Here is a 26203-nt window from a genome sequence, read left to right as displayed (position 1 = left end):
GCCCACTAGTTTTCCAGTGAGGTTCCTTTCGAATAGATTAATGTGATATTACTATTTTTCAGCTTGTCACTTCATTGTTAATATTATTTCAGATTTATTGTTATCTATACTCACTTACTTCAGCACAGTCATTGTTGTCATCTATCCAGAAGCTTTCTAATACTATTTTCACAATAATAAAAAGAAAAACACTGCTTGTATTCATTACAAGGGAGGGGACATTTGGATTTCAGTGGCATGCTCAGTACACTATGTAGAAACTATGTTAAGCTGACCTCTGTCACACTCTATGTAGAAGATAGAGAGGTAGAAGAATTTTGTCATTATGTTTTATTTATTCTTCCAGGTGTCCCTTCAGCCTGTGGAGAACATGGGAGACCTGCACAGCTGTCTTAACACTCACCTGACCCGCTACAACGAGGAGTTTGGCAACATCCGTCTCAACATCATGCTCTCCGACTACATCATCTCTAATGTGGTCCGCATGCACAGGATTCTAAGCTTCCATCATGGGTATGTTTATGCCCTGCAGATTTTGATTCCCCTGATATTCTTATAGACTATATTGGTACAGAATAATATTGGTATAGACTGATATTAATTCAGTGTGATCCTCATCATTTACATACCCCTGATCAGGTAGTAACTGACAATAAAGATCTTTATCTCACAGTACAGTTGATTTTTATGTACCAGGCACGTTTTTATAGACTACATAAAACATAGAATCATTATTTTCCTGACAGGCTGCCACTTCTTATTTTTTAAGGTATTCTAATAGTTATACTGACTGGAGTAGCTTCAGCTTTGGGAGAGTTACTTTCAAATTTTACTTGTATTGTGGCTTGAAGGGTCTATTCTTTGCAATTTTAGAACTATCAAGGGATTTCAGGTTTTAGCATGCGATGGCTAAATGCCTAACTGCTACATCAGAGACACCATTGTCTTTATTTCAAATCTGTGTGAAACAAATATAATATTATTGTGTATCTCTTTGCAGTGGCAACCTGCTGCTGGTGGGTGCTGTAGGCTCTCATCTGTCCACCCTGTGCCGCTTGGCCCTGCATGTGGCAGATGTCCCCATACACAAGATAGACACCTCCAAGCAGAGCAACTTCTTTGATGGCTTGCGATCAGCGATCAGGCTCAGTGGCTCAGAGGGCAAGGTCATTTCCCTCATGTTTACGGTAAGACGTTATACCTTTGGTTTCCATCATGAGACACATAATATTGACTGCTCAGTGTAAGACTCTATATTATGTCACTTTTCAAAGTGGCTTATGGCAGAGTCTTACAGCAAGCAGTTGATATGACTGCGTACTTGGTTTTGTACTGGTTTCAGTGTCATAGAGTTCTTGAACTGGAGCGATGAAATATTTTTTGGTTGAGAAAAGTGGAAAACTGTTACATCCAACACTTGTGAGAAGAGGGGTTTTTATGAAAAGGGAAGTAAACAGTTCTAAGATATGGCTTCATATCCAAATGAACTAACTTTATTAACTCTTTAAACCCCATCCGACGCTGGGAATGTCCAGCGGTAGTAACCCTGTTCCCCGTCGGATGCTGGGAGCGTTCGATACTAGTGACAACTGTTTCGTTTAATTTAGTTATAGCTTCTTCTTGTTTTTTGGAACTATTCCCAATCCAAGTTCTTTAGTAATGATTAAACCTTTGTTTCCGCAATTTAGAAGTTGGAGGCAAGCTTTTAGGGTTATAACGAGACATAGTGCACCAGGTTTAGGTGACTGAAGAAAAAACTCTGGGAAATGGGGGAAAAACTCAGGTTTTAAAGAGTTTTAAATTGTTTGAAAATTTTGCTACCAGCCTCCCCTTGAAATAACAGACACTCATAAATGAAATCTGTTTTTCAACATAATATTTTTTAAATCAGCTCTATGGATCCGAGGGCATGCCTGAGTGTGCATGACCACCACCCATCTGTGCACTGAAGTGTGTGGGGATGTACATCCAGCAGTAGTCCTAAAGGAGCTCAGGTGTATACTTCATGCAACTCAAGGGACCTGTACTGTGCTCTTTAGGTGCACAAGGGATTCCACAATATTATGCACCCAATTTGAGGTGGCGAAGGGTGTTACCTTATATGACTATAATTCCCTTAACTATTGATGGATTTGTGTCTGTGAGCACTAAAACTATTCTTATATTAACAGAAAATCATGGTGTGAGTGAAAATAGGTAGTAAAAGTAGCTCAGTATCTTGGGGTTCACAAAATCGGTAGGCCTACCCCCAAAACACCACTGAAGTGGTGATCTGGAATCAAAGACTTAATACTTCTCAAAGGCTTTTCCTGACAATGGGGGTGGGGTGTGGTTGGGGGAAAGGGGGGCGGGGGTGTGCCGTTCCGTCCATTTGCCACACACTTCACCTCTCAGCTCTGTCCTCTTCTTGACAGGCCCGTGACCTAGAGGACCCCACCTACCTGGATGCCCTCAACAGTCTGCTCATCAGCGGCGAGTACCCGCACCTGTTCTCCAACGACGAGATGGACGGTCTACTGCAGGCCATCCACCCGGCCATGAAGAGGGAGTTCCCCAGCTCCTCTGTGGATCCCATGAAGTTCTTTGTGTCCCGCGTCAAGAGCAATCTACACCTGCTCATCTGTCTGCCTCCTGGGCATGAACTCTTGACCAATGCCGCAAAGTAAGCCGGACATAATGGAAAATCCATTTTTAACCCTCAAAGTGTCGTGACAGATCTGCGTTAAGCTGACAGAACACCTTTTTTCATTTTTCCCGCCACGTTTTTTGTTGTTGCGAAATCGAAAGCCTGATTGGTTACCCTACTTATGTGAAAAAAATCAAGTCAAACTGTGACTAGTTTTTTAATAAAGTAGAATTCAAATTTTGGAAGAATGCTTTTTTTTAATGTTTAACCTGACAAAAATCCTGTTTATTTCGAAACTGCTGTGAATAGAAAAAGGCGTTTTGTCAGCTTACAGCAGAGATAACCTGTGGTGTTAGGGGAAATTATATGATTACCTGTGAATTTGCATGAGTTACAGCACTTTGTGACAAGGTGTCTCTTTTGTATTATGATATAGCATTGCTCCTTTCATACTCAGTATGGGATTTCTCAATTCATTTACACATTGTCATTAAGCACAAAGAGCAAGCTGTAAGGCATTGATATGTGTTATAATAATAATGCAATTAAACAATGATAACAGTAATAACAATAATAATAATAATAATAAATAGCAGTTATGCTGCGCTTTTCCATTTTCAAAAAAATGCTCAATGCGCATAGTGTTCTTAAAGATATCACATTTAAAAATTCATTGAACATGTTTGTACATGAAACATAATATTATGTTTATATATGTATATATGTATACAACATTTCTGTGAGAAAATTCTCTATATAAGAAAATGATAAAAATATAAATGTTTCTTTGACTTCCTCAGCAACTTCCCTGGGCTCCTGATTGGATGTCAGATGAGCTGGATGTGCGACTGGCCTCAAGAGTCGCTGCTGGGAGAAGCCTTGTACTTTATCACCAAGCATCAGCTGGCGGAGGAGTTTGAAGATCTCAGGTATTCATCTTCTTGACATTTTACTTTTCATCATCATGGTGTGTTGCGGATACCCTTGCAAACAGACTTTTTTTAAAGTGTCTAATCAACATTTTTATCTTTGTCATCGTCCAGGTTGTCATCATAATGATCATTGTGTCATCAACATAAAATCGTCGTCATCAAGTACTTCATTTTTTTCCTCTAAAAATTCTGTGTAAGCAGTGAAGTATTTGCTGCACTTGTCCCAGAGATTTAGGGCAAGAATCTTTAAATGATGAAACCGGATCTATGATAATAAGTTTCTTTTAATTTAACTGCCTGTTGTGTTGTAAAGAATTATTCTTTCAGATCAGTAGAAATTGATATTTTAAGTTATTTAAAATACAATGTCTGAAATAGAAACAAGAGGAAAATAAGGAAATGCCATTTCTACCCCACCTTGTTCATAAAGAAATTAAATTCTATATCCTTTTGCCTCTTTGACAGAGAAAGCATCACCACCAGCCTGGCCAACATCCATAGTTTTGTGCTTCGTGACTGCAAGCAGATGCCGTGGGCAGGTGATCTCAGCGCAGAGATATCACTGACCACCATCAAGGTGCATGAGAAGAAGAAAGATCAGCTGAAGATACAGACGGTTTCAGTTCCAAACTTGCCGTACTCCAAGGTCATTCTGCAAGAGAGAATCAGGTAAGAACAAATATTTGATTTGTGTAATTTTTTTTTCACCTTTTCTAGGTCACATTTAATTGGCCTTTTTTTTGTGTAACCTGATTCTTTTTTACTTTTTTTCCTCAGTGTTTTTTGTTCCTGCCTCACTTTTTTAAAGAAAAGAACTTGCATGTAACTTTCGCTGTATCAGTCTGGAATGCAGACTTTCTGAAATCTTTATAGGACCTTTCTGGAACACTGGGATGTTTGAAAAGTTTTCTTGGCTCTCCACCCACTTGACTCAGTCCTGGTACACATGGATAATTAAGTGAGAGGTCCTTTCTCTTCCATGATGTTTTTGTGCTGAGAGAAGTTGGAACTCATTTAATTGCTATACCGTACACATGTGCAAAAAAGGTCTTGTTCTTTGTCAGACAGCAGACACATAGCTATCTGTGGAAAACAATAATATGAATGTGTATTCCCCTACCTTTGAAATGCTCTTGGGGATATCAAACTCTCTCAAAGCCAGAAATATAAACTGATCATGCATTTTTTTTCAGGCTTAACCACAAAGACTCAGAAGCTAAAGCCAAGAATGAAGTGTACGTTGGACCCACCACCTACAGAAGGTTCATGGAGAGTTTCCGGTATCTGTACCAGTGGAAGTCTGAGGAGAGGACCAAGACAGTGGAACAGCTCAAGTAAGTGTCAAAACTCCCTTTTCTATTTTGTTGTATATAATTACCTGGCCCAATGACCTGAGCGCATGCCTTTGTTTGACTACCTTTACTCTTCTGTATATAAAATACATGCCATGACTAGCTGTTCAAATGTACTAAGCTTAACATTTTGAGAAATATTTCATTGCAATTTCTTAATCTGTATTACTGGTTGCAAGTGCTTGTGGAACATTTTTTCGAAATTTAAATTCTATTGTAAAAAAAAGAGAGGAAATATACATGATGGCGGGAAAATTTTAAAAATATTGAATCCTACTCCCGAAGAATATTGCATCCTGAGTTTAGAACAGTTGAGTAGCTTGCAGACGATACAGTGCAGTATATCTAGCAGGCAGACCATTGGAGCTAAGGTGCTCGAGTCCTGTGGGCTCAGCGGATCAGAGCTTAAAGGGTTCAATATACTTAACTATCATCATGAAATAATATTTTCATCATTGAGAAATGAGTCAAGGTTTAATTTTAGTAGACTGTTGTTGGATAAGTATTATCTCTGATTTCTTTCCCAAAGGTGAAGAACTCTCGCTGCTCTCTCTGCTTTTTTCTTCTACCTTTAAGTGATTCTTAGAGGGTTAACAGTTGAAAACCATCACTTTGTAATGTTGGTACATTTTTTTATCCAGTTGACTTTTGAATCAAGTTTTGTATCCAAAAGATTGAGATCCTGATATCAATTTTGGTTATTATTTGAAGACATCTTTTAAATTTTGGAATCAGTGTTTTATGAGTTTTAACACATTTTTCCCCCCACACTGCTATTGATATATCTGCTTTCAGGAAAGTGATCACAACATTAGACAAGACAAGAGCCGATGCGAAAGTGATGAAGAAAGGCATCAAGACAATCACGGGAAAGTTTGAGGATGCCAAGAAGAACACGGCAGAGCTGCTTCATAAGCTGACAGCAAGAGCCACCATGCTGGAGAAGTTGAAGGCGAAAGTGGGCCTCAGCAAGTCACTGGATGCATATCTGCAGCTGAACGAGCTGGATGTGGAGGAAGAGGAGGAAGATGAACTGCTCAAAGAAGGTAAGTTACCTTCCTGCTCTTCTCAGTGGTTTGGGAGGTGATAAATACAATTGAACCTGCTCTAATGACCACCTTTCTAAGATAATCACCTGTGCAAATGACCACTTAATAATAATAATAATAAATAGCATTTGTAGAGCGCATATCCCCGCTCAACAGCAGGCTCTATGCGCTTTACACTATATTATTACCCCAGCAGACCATAGAACACTCCGAAACATTCTCAGCTTCCCAGGAAGCATACAGTGCAAGCAGCTGATTAAGCGCTCAAACACTAACAAACTGACAAGATCTTTCGCTGTCTATAGCTGGGTACCCATTCCCACCTTGGTGAAGTGAGGAAAATTCGTGTAAAGTGCCTTTCCCAAGGACACAACGTCGGGTCCCTGACGGGATTCGAACCCACGACCTTATGGTTGCGAGTCCGAGAGCCTAACCAGTAGGCCACCGACACCACTTCTCACTTCCCCCTTGTGTTTTTTTCTTTATTATGAGGACACTGTCCAAGAGGACCACCTATCCAGGATGACCACATTTCTCCTCTACACAGATGGCCATCTTGTACAGGTCCAACAATATATGTACTGTATACCATGAAGAAGCCATATGATATTCTCTTTGTGTCCAGCTCTTATCCATTCCAACATGGACTCGAATCTCCTTTCATTTTCCTTTACAAGTTTGTCTTGTGTAATAAATTGTCTTCTGATTAGGCCATGCTGCCCTGTGACAAATTTCATGGAAGAGAAGTTTTCTTTTATTTTTCTCGGTGGGTAACCTTTTTTTTCTCTTCTGTGCAGTAATATGGTATAAATTATACCATTTTTCGTTTTGTGCATTTAATTTCTAAGCCCCATATTTTGTTTCCAAGCTCACTAGTGCTACATTTCTGTTGTCTTGATGCAGCTGCTTTATGCTAGGATTTAGACTGGTTCAATGGGACATCATAGTGTACATTTTGTTTTCTGACATATTAACCACTGGACCCTCGATTGTATGCCGATTTATTCTTCAGAGGAGTACGATGACTACGATGCTGAGTTTGACCGCATGAGAGAAGCCACGCTAAAGACGCGTCAAGTTCAGGCAAAAGAGGAGCTCTCAGAGGCACAGAAAAACCTAGAAGAATGCAGGTCCAATCTTGCTTATGCCCGTGAGCAGGTAATTGGCAATGACCACTTTCCATTAGCTGTGGTGGCTTTGATAGCTGTCCCTTTATGTAGAAAGCTTTCCTTTTACAGCATTTAGAAAATCAAGGTTTACTTTTCTTACCTAGTGGCCTCTTGACCTTGCATCTTTTATCTTAATGCTTATTAGTTTTTCTTAGTTGGCAGCTTAGAAGTCCAGAACACTTTCCAATGTCAAGTTTTGAGGCCATATGTTTACATAGGAGAGGTAATGTTACTGTTTTTTACGGGTTCAGATAGGGTTTCTATTTGGATTTATGCTTTTGTTTGAGTGAGCCTTCCATGGACTGACAACGGGAAATAATGAAAGATGATGATCAGATGTGTAAATTGAGAGAATATTTGTAAAATGCAATAAGTTTAACATAAAGAAAACTGAAAATGCAAGTTCCCAACTAAATTGTATGCATAAAATTACTAGCAAGGAGGTTTTCTCATCAACGTCATCATGAATGTTCTGAGCCAGATTTGGAAGAAATAAATCAATGTTTTCACCAAAATAGAACTCAAAAAAAGTTTGTTAATGACTTCTCAAAATCATACTTAGATAAGTGCTTCCAATATCTGCTTGCTTGTTTTAATTGAGGAACATAAATAAACTTGAAAGGCAAATAGCTTTCACGTTTGGGCTTTTTAGGGTAAACTAATACCCGTTTTACTTTTTTTCATGCTCAGGTTACCTTCTGGAAGAACAAAGTGGATCGGTCTGTCATTGAGCACGTGAGAGCTTTTGCCAACCCTCCACTGTTGGTTGGTCAGGTCATTGAGATGGTGATGGTTCTGATCGGCAAGCGTTTGCCTTCTCAGAGAATTGCTGAGGTCAAAGAGTCATACCCAGGCAAGGAGGACCTGTCCTCCAGGATGTCTTCTAGCTCCAGCAGTACAAAACTGATTGTCAAGAAATGTAAGTAGCATCTGAAATACTTAGAATTTTTCTGTTCTTGTAAGGGATGATTGGCGTTTCTAGCTCGTTTGCATAAACGCTAAAGAGTATGATGTTGTTATATGGTGTCCTTTCTGTATGCTTCATCCTCTCATTACTTTTATCATCTTTCTTTCATTCTCTTGACTTCAGTCTCAAAGTGCTATATCCACCCTAAATAACCTGTTTATTTCATTTTCTATCTGTGGTTCCATGTTTCAGAAGAAGATGGCAGACAGATGACAGATTATAGATGGGTCCACTTCCCCATCTTTTTTTATATAGTTATGTGCCTGTTACTGTTTTTCTTTAGAACAATTATTCTGAATTGTGTAATGCACATCTCTGCTCGAAAGTAGGCTCTATACACTTCACAACCTTGATTGACAGACCATATAATGTTCTGAAACATTCTTCGCTTCCTGGGAGGTTTTCAGTGCAAGCTGCCATTTTACTGGCACTCAAACATGAACAGAGCTGAAAAATTCTATCACTGTGTACTTAATCTCTTTTATTGAATTAATAACCAAAAGACAATGTTTACTGGTACATTTTTGTCAGCTGTTGGTTTTCGTAAATCTCCAAAAAGGTGAGCACACTTCCTTTATTTCAATTCACTTTCTTGAATGGGGGAACCATTTGCTCTTCGCTACATTTTATTGCAAGACCCAGTGAGTCGCAAGTTTCGTAATTTTCAACTTACATGACTCTTGAAAGGCAATAAGAGTCGGTACGGAAGCCCAAACGGTTTCTGTCTTGGTCTGTATGCAATTTGTCTGTCCTGATTCTTGACTTACTTATCAACGAACATCACACTTTGTATTTGCAGCGGTGAACAGAGGCTCAGGTTAGATTTTTCTGCAGTGAATTGGCTTCTTTTTTTGTTTGTTGAGAACTTTGTCTTACAGAAAAATTGCTCTAGTCTACTTCAAAAATTTTTGGATGAATCCTTTGCTTAGAAGTCTTATTTTGTGATTCGCACTTGACATGTTCAACACTTTGTTTCATTTGTTTAACTGGAATTTATGACTGTCGATGTCTGGTTGTTTTTTGTTTTTGTTTCGATTTTTGTTAAACCTACACAACTAACATAAACGTACACTGCTCTTTGTTCATATTATACAAAACACATGAGGTTATTTTATGTTTGTTGAACTTTGTTAGAATTTTGTAGTAAACATTTGTGTGGTACTTAAGTTTAGGTGATTGTGTTGAATGTTAGAATATTTTTTTAAATTTCTCTATAATATGGCAAATCTCACAAAGTACAGAATGTTTCACTTATATTACGGGTAGTGCCACTTAATAGCCTTGCAAAATCCTAAAACTTTAAGATAATGTTATCACTATAAATGAACACTTTGTTGGTTTCTTTTGTCAACTTTTCAGTCATGTCTTTGAGAGGTAATTTCTTGAACAGAAAGATATTGAACTTATTGCTTGATGCATGTGATTTTTCATCTGTTCAGATTCTGAACATGACCCGTAGTTTAGAAGAAATTATGAATTTTTTTGTTTTGTTAGTATTTTTAATAGACCCATATATTTGTCACTGTGTTTTGAGTGTCATTAATGTAGTAAGGGCAGCTGTAATCCTGAGAAGTCTTGCTCTGCTCATGTCATGGCATGGTTCTCAAAGTGTGCTTTTTTTAAATCATAGGTAATTTTTTCCCCCTGTGTTTACAGCTTTTAGAACAACCCATAGAACAGCAATAAGTGCGAGAAAGTGAAATAACTGACAAAAATGTTTAATTTCCTATCTTATGAGGGTACTGAATTTAAAAGTAAATTGCCTACCTCTCATGCTGGGTATCTGGTTGATACTTTCTCAGCTTGTGAATGTATAAAGTCAAGGGTTAACTTAAGATTTGAATTTAAAAAAATTTTTTTTAACCTCAATAGAAATATTCAGTGTTTCTGAATGAAGGTGGAACAGTCAGAGGTCATGTTTTCCTATTGTGGGATAAAAATCGCCTTGGTTGTTGAGCATTTTTAATGAGAAGATGCTAGGGTCAACTGCTGGGGCAAAAGTCTGACCTTGATCCTTACCCAGAAGTTCTTGTTAGTAGAAATGGTCAGGAGTCATCATCATCAGATCAGTGTGCTTACTCCCCCCCCCCCCATACCACACACACACACTCACACACACTCATATCCCTCCCCCACTCCTTTTCAATCCCTGCTATCCATCAAACCCTGAACAAACAAAAAAGCAAAATATAGGCCCACAAAAAATTCCTCCAGATTTCAGTAGGCCTTCTTCTCCAGCTTTCTCTTCTTTCCCATGTTTCATGGCTCTCTGTATCAAAGACAAGATAGGGAACCGGGGGAGCTTGTCACAAGTGGTGTTGTAGTTCTTGGTTCCAAGATTTGGCTTCAAGATGTCATTGATTAGAAAGACTTCTTCAGTAACTGAAGAATCTTTCTCTGCACAGGATAATTTAAAAATGTTTTCACATTTGGATTGTTGTAGTTGTACGTTTGGTGTGGGATGTGTTTGCACTTCTGAAGAATGGCTGCACTTTGAAGTGTGTAATGTATGGCCTTGAAGAAATTAGGGTATCTGAATGCATGCTCAATCGTTTGTTGTTTCTGTTTTCAATATAACATCTTTTGTCTCAGTATTCTAAGAAGGGAATACTTACTTTAAACGCTTCGAAAACTTGGACTGTTCTAGTCAAAATGTGGAAAAGGAATTTTAGGTTTTGTTATAATTTCTTCTTTTTTTTCTTCTTATATCCTTTAATAGATAAAGACGTGTAAGAGCAGATTTCAAAACAAAGAAATTCACACGAATTTCTGACCTCACAAGTCAAAACTTATTACGAGATACGTATGTGAGGCAGCATGATGAAATCAAGCACTCATCAAAATAATCAAAGTCAAGAAACTGGCATTTTTCCGCACGTTTGGGAATTTTTATCGAATTTTCTTTTTTTGGCTCCACACCTTTTATGCCCTTTAAAGAAGACATTTCTGTGTGGATTTTACTGAAAAACGTTAATTAAAGGCATAAAAAATGTTAAATGTTTGTTCCCAGATCTCTCAAGCTAAGAAAATAACTCAATTTTGGCGGCCATTTTCTTGCTGATTTTTAATTTTACTTCTGAAACCAGCCGACCTCCCCTATCTCCTTCAATCACTCATATTTTGACTTGTATCCAAGATAAATGGATATATTTTTCACAAAGAGCAAGGTAAAGGAACAGGCTTTAAGATGATACCAATAATCCAATATGCCCAAAAATTGACGAGCTCCTGTTTCCATCACGCCATGACACTTGAATAATGAAATGTGTGAATGATATTACTATGATGTAGAAAGCAATGTTGTTTTTTTGCCAATAGAAACTATTGATATTTTGTATTCATATTTTCTTTTTTGTTTACGTCTTACATAGAATCATATCAGGGAACATAGCACGCTCATTGTAATTATTAGTGACGTCAATATACACTTTTCTTTATGTAGTGACATAAAATGTGGTTGAACTTTTCAACCTTTAGTGAGTTCATTGTTTTAAGATTCACGAAGTTTCGATTATGAGTTAATCTTTATACAAACCTTGCAAGTGTGGTGTTTGAAAGCAAAACCCAATAATTTGTCAAAGCTTTTTTTAAAATTACCTATGCTGTAGTTTTTTATGTCTTTTTAATGTAGCTTTTTATGCCATAAAGTCTATCTGAAACGGGGAGAAAAATAAAAGTTAAAACAATACTTCGTTGAATGGGGGAAAAAAATGTCAGTATATAAGATCTAGTCACAAAATTCATCCCTTATTACTATCACCAAATGTTTCTTTTATGAAATGAGTTGTCTGATGAGAACTGATGTTGTGAAGATAACTGGATTATTTGATTATTTTAGTCTTTATTGTATTCCCTTCGTGCAAAAGAGACAGTCTTATCAAATGTCCTTAGCTTCAATTTTCCAGATTTTGTCTTGTGACTCAACTGAGCTGATCTGTAACTATAATGTTTAGCCTTCAGGAGATTCTGGGGTTCATGCTTCCAAGAGTCTGCTGTGTCTTTTACTTATTTTACTTTAGTATTTGATGGTTATGTTCAGGTAATAGAAAGTTGCATATATAAGATCTGAAATGCTAATTTCTTTTTGTGCATGAAATGTTCATTCTAAATTTGATTTGGTAGTAACTGGTATGTGAATATTTGTTTTGTTTCATTTGATGTAGCAAAAGCCAAAGAGGGAAGCGACAGATTTGACAAGACACAGTGGAAGAGCATGCAGCAGACGATGACTGACTCCATCAAGTTTGTGGACATGTTGCACAATGTGCCCTGGGAGGATGGCCTGCCTGGTGACGTGCTTGCCGGTCAGTTTCCTTTCTGTTCACTGGACAAATTTAAATGCTTTTAAATTCTTGTTTCACCTTTTTTTTTTTCTTAAAGTTTCACTGGAAAATTAACTAATTTTTTTAATGTAAAGGTTAGGTGCTTCCCTGTTGCACGCAGGAGACCCAAGTTTGATTCCCAAATTGGGCAAATAATTTCTATCCAGTATTTCAGTCTTTATGCTGAGATGTATCACTCTCAGCCCAGGTTGGCCCTGACAGGCAAGGTCAGATGCCTATCTCCTAGGTGATTTGTATCGTGTCAAAGGGAGCATAAAACACCTACATTTAAGGGTGGGGGAATGGAAATTTCATTGGAATATTACACATACTCCTGCAGAAATATCAGTGTATAAAGTATGCAACTTTTGCATTTTTTACTTCTAGCAAAACTTTTGTATGGTCAGGCGTGCTAGAATCTCCTTTGATATAATGTATCTGATGTGGATATGAAAAGAAATTAATGTGCTTTCCTTTCACAATCAATGCTGGTGTAGTTCAAAGTTGATGCATGGGATGTGTATTGTAATCATAGGTCTTTTTGTTATATTGTGTCTAGTTTGTTGTAAATTTGATGGAGCAATAATTTATACAACAACCACAACAGCTTCAGTAACTGTTACTACAATATCAAATTTATGATTCAGAATTATAACGCCTCTAATCTTTAGCACTTGTATGACATAACTGTGTTGCAAGTGCCATAAAAGTCTTATCAAAAAAGCAACAAAAAAATTATAAGAAAAAGCTGTTCTGTTACCCCTCAGCCGTGGAGAGCTACCTGGCCTGTAGCAGAGATGGACAGCTGGGCGTCACAGGAGAAGGAAGCCTCTTGGAAAACGCTCAAGGTATGAAAATATTTGTATTATGTTCACTCTTTTTCCTTTCCTCCCTCCCTTTCCTCTCTCTCTCTCTCTCTCTCTCTCATAATTTTAGCTATATTCTTGTTAGCTCATTTGGAAACATACTGGACAGCTGTGAGGGAGACTCAAATGTTCTTCCCTATCCAAGCCTTCTTTTATTTTTTAAGTCCGTAAGACTTAACTTTCTGTGTAATGTTGTAGGTGAACACCCCTACTATCTCCTCCAAACATCTCCATGGACACAAAAAGACAGCTTTTCACTTCAATATTCCTTTACTTATTATGCTGCCAGTTCCAGACCTGGACATTAAGTAAAACCCATGAAAGCAAAATCACTGCATGCGAAATGAAATGTCTCTGCAAAACTCTTAACATCACAAGACGAGACAGGCAGAGAAATGAAGAAGTAAGAGCAGCTATTGGCCTGCCTGCATTAAGTAGAAAGACAAAGAATAAAGTGGTTTTGCCACCTGTTACCTATGTCACCTCTCCAGCCAGCCTCGAGAGCCTACAACACCAAGCACTCAGGCTATAAAGGCCAAGCAAAAAGTGGATTGATGGTGTCAAGGAAACCCTGAGAAAACATGGTATCACTACTGAAAGAGCTGCGGAGCTGGCCTGCCATAGAAGGCTGTATCTCCCCTCCACGCAACAGAGGATGAAAACGTAAAAACTAAAAGTAAAGTAAAGAACATTAAAAGATCTTTTTGTATTGAAAGGGTTATTAGACCCGTACTATGCATTACCACATCCTTGTGTTTTCTCAGACAAGCATTTCCTGGCAGTGAAGCAACGCTCACCATCCCCCGGAGCACGCGGTGGCCTCACCATTGCTGGTGCCAAGTATGCCAGTGAGGACTGTGCTACTCTAGTACACTACACCATCGCCATTGTGGAGTACACTCGCCTCTGTGGCCCGCTCAAGTCAGCGCTGGAGCGTCTTCATGAGCTGGAGAGGGAGATTGAGGAGAATGAAAGACTGCAGAAGCAACAGGAGGAAGAGGTGAGAAATCACAGCAGATTCTTTTATATGTATGGCAGTGAACTTTTCTAAACTTTTAAACTCTTTTCTACTTTTAATATATCACACCAATTAATTGTTTGCGCTGTTCATAAGAGTTATAATCCCAATATCAAAAGTAGGTCATCAGGAATATTTTATTGAGAGGGAAATTTAAATTGAAAGATTTTATAGTTCATGGAATCGATATCCTAAGCATATTTTTTTCCAGGCATCAGCACATATTGTGGATCTACGTTTCGGCTTTGTGAATTGAAGCCTCCTTGTATTACCAACATCTACCCTCAGACATTTTATTTCGTTTGCAGGACTTACCACAAAGAACAACATTGTCTTGAGTTGCCTTTTTTTCTGCTGACCCTTGATAGCTGTTAAATGAATAGCTATTTCCAGTTTAAAAGTGTCAAACACTCAAATTTTGACAGAACTTTCAGCGTGGCTTACAGCATGGGAAAGTAAAACTTCCTACATAAAAAGCTGTTTTGTAAAAGATCATATTAACACTTACAGGTTGTTTATTGTATATGATATATTTGTGACGCTTTGCAGAAATGTATGCATGAGCTATGCCCAATATTTTAATCTGACTTTTGAATATTTATTTTCAAGTTAAAAATTATTCAGTATTGTCCCTTATCTCAGTAATGCTTATGGCTGATTGGAAGATGAAGACTCTGATTTTCTGTACTAAATAGCACTATGTTTGCAGTGATGGTTCATAACAGCATATATTGTGACTGCTTCTTGCAATTTTGTGTGATCTTTGCTTAATACATATAATTATATCCAGTGGTTATACCTGGATTCTTTGCTGGAGATTGTATGCACACATAAATATTTCTAGAAATGCTATTTATCATGTGTGGGTTTGGTTTCTTACAAAAGGTACTAATTTAAAATTATTGTTTTCTACCCTTTAGATAAGATTGCGTTTAGAAAAGGTAACGTTTGTTGATGTAGTGGTTTTGGCTTTCTCATTCGTTTCATTGCTCTGATGTTCAAGCTCTAAATTCTCTTGCTTGAGTTTCTTGATTTTCACCTAATGGAGACAAAAACTAGAAAACAGAATTTTCTCTTTCAGATTTTAAATGTTCCTTCTATTCATTTGTTTTTACTGAATAGTGCTTCTCTGAGATGTAAATCTAATTTTGATTGGCTCATCAATTTTTTAATCTCTCTGTTGTTGCAGCTGTTTACGCTTCCAGATTTTGTTGTGGTTGGTTCTTCCATGTTGTTCCAACATCGTTATTGTGATAATTACAGCATGGAGTTTAATAGCCTTCAGTAATGGCATTACTTTTTTTTAGTAGACGACTTAATGAGCCCAAAGAATGGGCACCATGTTTTGTATTTGTTGTAGTTACCTTTGCTTTATTTTCGTTTATATATTTTTTTTCTGCTTTCATCTGAGACTCTTGAGCATGAGTTTTGTCACATCATTCTGACCCCCCCCCCCCCCCCCCCCTCTGATTTTCTTCTCTTTCATTTAGTTGTTTTCTTTATCTCAGTTTTGCACATTTTTCTGCATCATGGCCACTATGCTTTTGTTAGCTGTTCCATGTCTGTCTATTCTTCTTTTCCTTGTGTGATATCTTACCATATGGGGCTACCTTTATTTCATTTCTGTTGCATAATACTTTCTGCTTGAATGACACAGTGGCACTTAAATTTGACTCCCAGAGATAATCATTTCAGTCCTCATCTTCTTCCTTTTAATGGTCACTTCAGTCTGGAATGTTCTTTGCAGTTTTGTTTGCGTTTTACTTGTATTATGCATGGTTTGTATAGTTCATGATATCAGTCTTAGTGGCAATGGACAAAATGTCTGCAATTATTCCTTAGTGTGTGTGTTTTTTTGTTTTCTTGGGGTTGGTTTGTTGGGGGGGGGTTTGGGGGGGAGGGGGTTCTGTTTTTTGTTGGTTTTGTTTTTTTTGGGTTTTTTTGCTCAAGCGTAAACTCCTCATCCTTTAAGTTCCTTGCCTGTCATCTATACAATATATTTATTAAAAGGTTTGGCTGCAGTTGTAATTGCAAATCATCATGTATCCCTTACAAAAAAATATTTTTTGAATAGACTAGTAGGGCCTATCCTTCTTTCAGCACTGCGTTTTTGTCTTTTAAAATAAGAACTTTCATCAAAGCTCTTTTTGTACGTCTGTTCCTTATTTCATGTTTAATTTGTTTTTTCCTTTGAGATGGTTCTGCAACTTTATAATATTTTATTTGACTTTCAGTCTGAAGCATAGTCTCCTTGTAGTTCCACACCTTTCCTCAACTTAATATTTGACTTACACTTTTTCATCAGTTTCACTAATATTTTTGTGAAATAAGTACACATTAGCCATATTCTTTTGCAGTTCTGACATCATATGAATATCTTGATACTTATAGGTTTGTGGGTGGTTGGCGGGTGGTCTGGTGTGGCTTGCTTCTTCTTTCCTATCAAACATCTATCGTCTCTATCTCCCCTCCTTCTTTTTTCTGTTTGTTACTCTCTTGTAACACCTCTAATCTTTGTCACTTATATGACCTTATTGTGTTGCAAGGGCCGTAAAACTCTTACTAAAACTAAACTATAGGTTTGTGGTTTGGGTGGTGTTGTAGAAACATGGTATACATGGGGGGAATACACTTTTTTAAAATAATGCCTTTATGCTCTAACGTTCAGTAAGGAATGCCTAAAGAAAGATAAGACTGAGAGAAATTGTTGATACTGCTGTAAAATATTTCTTACTTTTATCTGAATTTTTATTTAATGTTATTTTTTCCAAATGGCAGATGTTCACACTACTGTACTTTTATCTTAAGCTGTTGATGGGCCTACTGAAAAAAAAATTACTCTTACCTTCAAAATATGGCCCTTCTGCCGTGAGCAAACTTTGAAGCTGTCCAATGAGATTTTTTTTTTTTTTCGATTTTTTTTCCATGACGCTGCTTAAAAGTGTTGGGGTTTTTTTTTACAAGAAAATTTGTATTATCCGAATCCCATAATCTTTTTCATAAATTAATCTTTTTCTTCCCATTGTATTTTATGTGTTGTGGCTATCCTGTTCAAATCACAATGCAAAAAAATATTGTGTTAAAAACATGTTGCTGAACTCTCATGAGCACCAATCTTGCTTCTCTTCTCCCACATTTCTCTTTGCTATGATGTTATGTTTTTATTATGGTAAATTGATATTTAAAAAATTTTAATGGGTAAACATTCCGGTTGTTTTTAATTAACAAACTGAACTCTTGCAGGAACTTTGTATTATAAATCACAATAAGCTGAAATTTATTCATCTGTAACTTGTAATGGGTTTGGTCTAATTGATTATTATTACAACAGGTGCTTTGAAAAAAGTCCAAATTTTGAAGCTATCTGGCTATTTTTTGTTTTAATCACTTTGTTCATGTCTATGTAATTGATGCAATATTTCCATCTTGCTTTTCTCAAAACTGACCTTGCGAATACTAAGATGGCATTGCTGTCCCAAAAGGTAAATGCTCATGGTGCATGTAGATATATTATGTGATATATTTTTATTACTGGGAAGTGTGGCTTATTGCTCCCTTCTCACCTTTTGTAGCAGCTGTTCCATTGATGTTGTGTGCTGGTTATTTTAAAAGAAAAGTCGCACGCTTGAATAGTTTTACTTTTTAAATTTAAGAGCATGGTTGGTTGTGTTCAGAAAGACGTCATTCGTCTATGTGACAGTGATGGAAATGTCGAGTAGGTTTTCAGAAACTGTTTGACAGATAGTCCTTTCCCTATAGCCTAGACGAAAAAGGTTGGCGAAAATGATTCTCCGGATGTCCCCAAAGATAGCATAGGTAGTTTCATCAGCATGTTGAAAGTTTCTCCACTCGTCATCGTAATGGGGTGGTGGATCAAACCGCTTAAGTTGTTCTTGGGATAGTAGGCCTTGGTTTAAATTATCAAAAGCTTGAATTTCTTGACAGTGAATGCATGAAACTTAAGCCGAAGTGGATAAGTCACATCCATCATCAAAATGTCAGAATCAGTCTCTGAGTTGTATACGCATTTGTTGTTTAGGGCACCACTGGTTTTTAATAAAAATACACTTGTCAAAAATTAATGTTATGTTAACCCTTTATGATTTGTTCCACCTTTCTGTTATTCTCAATGCCCCACTTCCAAAATGTATGTTATTCTGTTTTCTGGAAAAATTCTTTACTAATTTTATAGTATAGACTTACAAAGTATAGCTGGAAGGTTTGTCCGAAACCTTTTATACTTCGTGTTTGCTGTCTTGTTCTTTTGTTTTACATAAGTCTAATACACTTTGTTTTCGCTGAATATAATATTTTGCTTTGTTCATCGACTAACCCACAATTTAATTTGTTTTTCCTCCCTATTGTTGTTGTGACAAATGTGCAGCGTTTTCCCCGACATAAGACCACTAAGGTATCTACCATCTCTTGTAGAACAACGACATTGTCTGTACCTTGTCAATGATTGACATAGCTCTTTATTGTTTCCTTCACATGTGCAGGTTCAACAGGCGCAATATTTGATGTTTACTTTGCTGAAGAGACATAATTTCCCCTTGAAAGTTTTTTTTGGACCTAAACAGCTATCTCGTTTCTTCCTTCCCCCACTCCCCCAAAAAATGAATAAATAGATAAATAAGAATAAATCAAACTACAAGTAAATGTTTTACGATTACAATTTCACACACCTCATGAAGAGTAATATGTATATTCTGAAAAGTCATCTTAATAGATCTGCAAATGAAAAGGTCATATGTGCCTGTTAAATCTCACACACTGGTGTTTGTTGCAAAGTTTATCTTTTATGTTCTATCATTCAGATCTGAACTAGATGATTTGGTGGTAGTATTTGAATGATATAGACGAATTAGTTGGCACTGCCTCGGCCTGGTATCTTCTCCACCAAATTTTACCAATCTCAAAAAAAATGAAAAGAAAGAAGGGAAATGTATATCACCAACTCTTGCACTCATATCAAATACAGATTTAGTCTATGGTTTGTATCAGACACTTTCTAGTAGAATCTGAAATGGGCTGTCATTTCTCAATGGTTAAACAGGTGCTGATATTGGTTTTCTTGAAGAATTTTGTTTTTTACACATTATTAAATGGTTTTATTGATTTTGACCTACCACTTTTTCTTTCTAAATTGACAGCTGCATAAGAATGTGATCAGAGATTGATTTGACAAGATTTGGAAAGAGGGGACACGTTCTCACTTTTTGTAAATCGTTAGTGTTCTCAAAGTTTAGCCAGAGAAGTGTCACCATAGCGAACCATTGAGAGTTAACAGTTGTAAATGAAGTAATGTATCATTAGATCATGCACCTGTGGAATTAGGCCACCCCGTTTTGTTTTCAGTACTTCTTTTTCAGTTTCAAGTTATTGTTTATTATTGTTTTACTGTTTTACCTTTATTGTTTTGTAATTCAAGCTATCAGGTGGAGGAGTTAATTTGATACAGAAGTGTCTTCTATCCTCCTTTGCTCCAAAACCATCTGTTTAAAAAGAATAGGTATCACCATTCTTTTGAAATGTTTGGAAAGCCAAGAGTGTCAAAAAATGAACAATGCCAGTTGTTCTATCAGCAGTGTTATAATATCTTCATCTTATATGTTTAAACGAGGTAGTCAAATACAAAAAAGGAAAAATTGTTATAAAATTGAATTGAGCAGAGCCTCTGTGAATCTTTAGCTTTATCTCTGTTGTTTGCTTTTTTTTGACACTGAAGGATTTTTATTTTTAGTTCAACAGAAATAAATGATAGAGTTGCCCAAGTGAAGAAAGGGAAGATAAAGCTTTTAACGAAATTAGAAATTACGCCTTTTAATTATTAGGTCTTGCCATTCTTGTAGGGTTAGTCATAGATAACTGTGGCTGGTGATGGTGTCATTGATGATGATATTAGCAATGGTAACTATGGGTTGATGATAATAATAATCATTGTAGAGGCAGCAACTTTGTGCTTTATTGGTTTAATATGGCCTACCAAACAAAATGACACAGCTATCATTCAATACTACATGTATTTACAGTGTTAAAAGTACAAAAGAATAATAATAATAATAATAATAATAATAAGGATATTAATAATGATAATGATAATGATACTATTGATAGTTATAAAATAATAATAATGATAGCAATAGTATCACAAAAAATGATAGTAATGATAATAATAATAATAATAATAATAATAATAGTAATAATGACCATAAAAATAGTGATGATAGTTGTCGTGACGATTGTCTATGTGATAAGAATGTGAATTCTGAAAGAATTAGTGTGATATACAATATTTATGCTTGTAGATGTTTATAAATGCAGATGCAATCTAGCACAGAGAGCAGAGATGTGGTGTTTGTGTAGTGCAAATTTTGTCACAGCCGGAAACTTCAAATGGTATAATTTGGTTCACAATGTAGTCTTCACGTTAGTTTGTCACGAGGGGGGGGGCAATTAATGAATTAGTTGCAGCATTGCTTTACAGTGTAATAAATCTGTTTCATTCAATATGTGTCTATCTCATTCTTCACCAACTTACAATGAGAAGTCACCAGGCTGTGATCCTTTTCGACAGTGTTGCATTTTGTGAAGTTTATGTCGTTCAGTGTAATACTCTCAACCCATTAACACACATGAACAAGTGGATTTGTCAGCTTACAATAGAAGATAATATTTAAAACATTTCAGACCCATGGTTGCCTGGACAATATTTATAAGTCCAGCTGGCTTTTCCATTGCATTGTAAGAAGCTCCAAAGTAATAGTTCCCAACTGTGACATTCACCTTTCAACTTTCTCTCTGTGCAGCCGCAAGAAGAGGAAGAAGCTCCCATGGAGGAGGAGGAGGAAGATTTGTCAGAGGCTGACCTTCCCAGAGTGCAACAAGAGGTCAACGCCCTCCAGGCTCAGTTTGACCAGGCTGTGGTGGAGAAACACTCACTCCAGATGGAGCTCAAGTCCATGAACGAACGGCTGAAAGCTGCAGTAGAAATGGTGGATAGGTAAGAAGCTATTGATGGTCAGTCAACTTTGGATGAATGTCATTGTTAGCATTGTACTAATTCAATGATTGGAGCAACCAAGCCAGAGCTCTTTTCATGAAAGTATTTCAATAAATGGAATGATTGTTTAAAATGTTTGAATTATTGATAAACCACAAATGCAAAAAACAAGAAACATACATCTAATAAGCAAATGTGAAATTAGTGTCAAACAGAGCTTCTTGAGAAGTGTTGTTGGTGTTTTTAAAGTTATCAGGTTTGTATCGACTGCTTAGTGTAAGACTCTGCCATATGCCATTTTGAAAAGTGACATATGATGAAGTCTTGCACTGAACAGTCTATATACAAGTGCATCCTTATTGCAAGCACCGTCTTGGAGAAACATATTGACTGCTAAAAAACTAACTTTGTTTTGACACATCCCAGTGAAATAGAGAAAGGTTTTGCAAAATTATCTTATACCAGGCCCATCAGTCGTAAGATTAAATAAAGAATCAAGTTCCAAAATTTTAAAATCATCTGTATATTTTGATTGTATTGAGCACATTCCTAGTAGAAATGCGCTGCATGAATTCAAAGTACTATGTTATCATTTATTATTATTTGTTTTGTTTCATTTTTCCAATAGCTTGAAATCTCAGGAGCAGAAGTGGCGGCAAGATGTGAAGGACAACGACTGCAATGAACTTCTGTTGGCAAACTGTATCACAGCTGCCGGCACTCTCACATACTGTGGGGCTGTCAATATAGACACCAGGTACTGATATCATTTCACATACAGCATACACTACCTGTCAGTTGACTTTGGATGTCTGTAGTAATGCTCATGCTGATGTAATAGATTGAGCAAGCCAAACCTATCTAAAAGTATTTCAATAAACTGAAATATAACAAAAATGGAGGATTACACCAGTATAAAAAAAACAGCTGTAATAAGAACCTATAGAGAAGATTTAAAAGAAAGATTAGAAAAGAATCCTTTCATTTTTTTTTTTGCATGCTCTTAAAGTTTGTGTGCAGTGATATGTACGTGATAAATTACATTATAACATATTTTACTAAAACATAAAGGTAATTCATTTATTATTGAAATGCAAAAATATCTGGGTGCATGATTTGCTCAGGTATATCATGCTGGACAACAATGTTGAAGAGCCTGGTCTAAATTCTTAATGAATTGTTCTTAAACTTGGATAGTCTCATACAACAACGTGTTTTCATCCTGGACTACATCGTATGCATGCAGATACACACATGCACACATATACATCAAGGCTCCCCTTTACGCACAAATGTGCGTATATTACACATTAAACCTGCAAATTACCCCCTTTAAGTTTTGGTTGTGCGTGAGCTTTACTCTTTATAATTTTGTTTTGGGGGTTTGCGTACGCTTTAAAACGTAAGTGGTGTGCGTCTGGCAAGCATCATTTCCCCCCTTCTCTGTCCCAAAGCCGAGTCAATGATTTGACAACACACCCACACACATGCGCGACAGTCACCTTCTGTGTCAGAAGTCGACTTGTCGACCTACTTAAAGTTAGTAATTATCAGCTGGGTGCAGTTTCCGGTCGCTCACTTTTGCCGGTGTCGTTACGTCGTGCCATGAGTTTACCCCTGCCGAGAGATTACTCTAATTCTAGTCAATATTACTCATTTATTTCTTCAATTAATTAAAATCGTTAGCGTTCAATCATAGTCATGGTTACTCAAGGTGTGTCTGTGTGAATGTGCGTGTGAGTTAAATATTTGCAAGCAAAAATTCTTATTGTTAGATTATGAGATATTGACTTGTACCCTTTAAGTTTCTAAAACAAGGGTTTAAATACCTCCTTAAAATAGTAAAACAAAGGGTGAAGGAACCTCTTAAGTTGGCCTGAAAAGGGGAGCCCTGTACATGCACGCGGGCATACACACATGCACACATGTGTGCGCTCACACACATGCACATACACACACACACTTACACGTGCCCGTGACACACACACACACACACACACACACAGACACTCCCTCACACACACACACACACACACACACACACACACGCACACACACACATACACGCTTATATATACACACACACACACACACACACATACGCACACACACACACCCACACACACACTAACACAAACAGACCCACACATGCACTTGCACAAACACACATACACACGCTCCCTTACATACCCCCCACCCGTCCCCTCCCCACAACACACACACACACACTGTGATCAATTTCTATCAACAGACGTCGTATGGGCGAGTTCTTCATGCAGGTCTGTGAGCACCATGGCCTCCCTCTGCACAAGAACATGTTGTTCCGCAACTGTGAGCTCATCGACTTCCTGTACACTCCGGTAGGTCATACTACTTACTTTTACTTTTTCATCCTCTGTTGCCGTTGGGCGTCGAGGGGAGATGCAGTTTTCTATGGTAGGCCAGCTCCGCAGCTCTTTCAGTTGTGATGTTGTGTTTTCTCAGGGTTTCCTTGACCCCCTCGATCAACCTTTTGCATGGCCTTCCTCTTCTTTTATAGCCTGAGTGCTTGGTGTTGTAAGCTCTCGAGGCTGGCTGGTCAGGTGACATGCGTAACACGTGGCCAAACCATTTTATCCTCTGTCTTTCTATGTCTTCTGATGTAAAGGGTTTTGCGGAGACATTTCATTTTGCATGCAGTGATTTTGCTTTCATGGGTTTTGCTTAAAGTCCAGGTCTGGCACTGATAACATAATGTTGGTATGAATATTGAGGTTATAAGCTGTCTCTTTGTGTCCATGTAGATGCTTGGATGAGATAGGAGGAGGCAGGTCATAGACTACTACATATTACACTCAAGAGTGGCATTGGTGGCCTAGTGTTTAGGCTACCAGACTCATAATCGTGAGGTTGTGGGTTCGGGGTTCGAGCCGTGGGCTCGACGTTGTGTCCTTGGGAAAGGCACTTTACACGAATTTTCCTCGCTTCACCCAGGTGGGAATGGGTACCCGGCCATAGACAGCAAAAGATCTTGTCTGTATGATAGTGTTTTAGCGCCTATAAATGGCCGCTTGCACTGTATGTTTCCCAGGAAGTTGAGGTTGTTGCAGAGTGCTCTCAGGTGTGCTGGGGTAATAGTGTCGATTGTGAAGCGCATAGAGCTTGCTGTTGAGCTGGGATTTGCGCTTTACAAATGCTATTTATTGAGATGTAATATAAATCTTTTGTGTTTACACGTATGTGTGTGGGGGAGGGGGGGTAGTAGATAGAAGGTGGAGGGGAGATGTCGGAGTGGGGAGAGGGGAGGTGGGGAGGGAAGTGAGGGGGGAGGGGGGAGAGGGAAGTTGGGGGGGGGGGTCATTTATTGAATAATTTGAATTATGAACTCAATATTCATGTAGTATCTGGCTTGCCAAATGTCCTTGTCTTCCCAGAGTTTTCCCAGATTCAGTACTTGAGAATTTGAGAGGCCATTTTAACACACAACACCCAAACCAACGGGGAAAAGAGACCCATTAGTCACATACATCAGCGTTGACTCTCAGCTAAAAATGCAAATTTAAATAACATTATGTTAAACAAGATGTTGATTCCGTTTCATACTAGAACGAAAAAAAGCATAGTTAAGTCAGAAATAATGATAGGACTGATATCTGTGGTGCAATTGTCAGGCTCTTTGCCATTGCATGCTGGAGATGTGAGTTTAGTTCTTGTACGAGGAATTTATTCTATCAAGCATTTTTGTCTGTCTGCTGGTATGTTTGCTGTATCCCTCTCAGCTGGATTGGCACTGACTGACAGGGTCAAGTTAGCTAGCCATCTAATTTAAGTGAACTATATTGACAAGGGTGTAAAGTACTGTCAAACTTGGGCAGAACGGCTACCTTTTTTTTTTAGGAGAAAAAAAGCTGCTTTAGATAGGTGGCCATCTTACAAAGTGTTATTGTAATCTAAAAAATAATGTAGGGGGGGGGGAGTGGCCATTTGTATAGGTGATTATCTTATATGTGTCACAATGCGATGGAAGCATGCGCTTCTCAATTTTTTGACATGTGGGTTATTGGTATCACTTTACAGCTTGTTCACTTGTCTTGCTTTTGGTGTAAAAAATACTCATGTATCTTAAATAAAAGTTGAGATATTTGCGATTGAAGGAGGTGGGGGTCACCTGATTTAAGAGAAAATGGCCTCCAAAGTTTGGAGACTTCCAAAGTTTGAGAATCCTTAGAAACTGTAAATTTACATTTTTGTGCCTTAATTCCACATTTTTAGTGAAATCCACACAGAAATGTGTTTTTAAATGGACCTTTTAAGGTGTTGAGTCAAAAAAACAAAAATTCAATAAAAATTGCCAAACGGACAGTAAAAGTGCCAATTTCTTCAATTTCATTATTTTGACGAGCGCCTGATGTCACCCCAATGTTTCACATATTATTATATATACAAGTTGTTGTTAGAGCAGGTTGGACTGTAATTATAATCTATGAGTCACTAATGAGGAAAAGATGGTCACCAAATCTCTCCTGTTTCTCTCCCCAGCTGGACGTGATCCATCTCCAGAGGAAGCAGCTGCCAACCACCCGTCTCATGCTGGAGAATGCCTGTTTCCTGATGCAGGAGGCCAGTACAACTGCCTGGCCTCTCATCTGTGACCCGACCTCCAGGGTCATCGATTGGCTCAAGTTCTTCTACACCGGCCGTGACTTGGTGGAAGTCAAATACCATGTACGTTCCTTACTGCGGAAGGGAAGAAAAGAAAAGGAAAATAATTATTTAATTTTTCTTCTTGGGGAACTTTGAAACAATGACTTTTACATTTTATTTGTTAGATTTATTTACTTTGTTGGGGAAGGTGAGCAATTTCAGTATAATGACTCCCTCTCTCTCTCTCTCTCTCTCTCTCTCTCTCTCTCTCTCTCT

The 26203-nt window shown here is 37.6% G+C and overlaps 1 protein-coding gene across 5 annotated transcripts in view; it reads left to right on the top strand.

The window, feature by feature from the left end:
• Nucleotides 1-26203, top strand: part of LOC101860228 (dynein heavy chain 5, axonemal) — a 91015-nt gene that overhangs the window by 37631 nt on the left and 27181 nt on the right. For 4 of the 5 annotated variants that reach the window (XM_035973781.1, XM_035973783.1, XM_035973782.1 and 1 more), the window contains 17 exons: nucleotides 347-513; nucleotides 1001-1187; nucleotides 2415-2662; nucleotides 3427-3555; nucleotides 4024-4227; nucleotides 4752-4892; nucleotides 5706-5956; nucleotides 6972-7117; nucleotides 7819-8047; nucleotides 8895-8912; nucleotides 12259-12399; nucleotides 13185-13265; nucleotides 14048-14283; nucleotides 21111-21304; nucleotides 21933-22061; nucleotides 23556-23664; nucleotides 25823-26008. In XM_035973781.1, the coding sequence (XP_035829674.1) occupies nucleotides 347-513; nucleotides 1001-1187; nucleotides 2415-2662; nucleotides 3427-3555; nucleotides 4024-4227; nucleotides 4752-4892; nucleotides 5706-5956; nucleotides 6972-7117; nucleotides 7819-8047; nucleotides 8895-8912; nucleotides 12259-12399; nucleotides 13185-13265; nucleotides 14048-14283; nucleotides 21111-21304; nucleotides 21933-22061; nucleotides 23556-23664; nucleotides 25823-26008 (2796 nt within the window). The remainder of the gene's footprint in view (nucleotides 1-346; nucleotides 514-1000; nucleotides 1188-2414; nucleotides 2663-3426; nucleotides 3556-4023; nucleotides 4228-4751; nucleotides 4893-5705; nucleotides 5957-6971; nucleotides 7118-7818; nucleotides 8048-8894; nucleotides 8913-12258; nucleotides 12400-13184; nucleotides 13266-14047; nucleotides 14284-21110; nucleotides 21305-21932; nucleotides 22062-23555; nucleotides 23665-25822; nucleotides 26009-26203) is intronic. The other variant, XM_035973780.1, reaches the window with a different exon arrangement.

Source organism: Aplysia californica, unplaced genomic scaffold (genome assembly GCF_000002075.1).
Source record: "Aplysia californica isolate F4 #8 unplaced genomic scaffold, AplCal3.0 scaffold00030, whole genome shotgun sequence".
Lineage (NCBI taxonomy): Eukaryota > Metazoa > Mollusca > Gastropoda > Aplysiida > Aplysiidae > Aplysia > Aplysia californica.
Note: the sequence above shows the minus strand (reverse complement) of the source record. Positions and strands in the feature narration are given on the sequence as shown.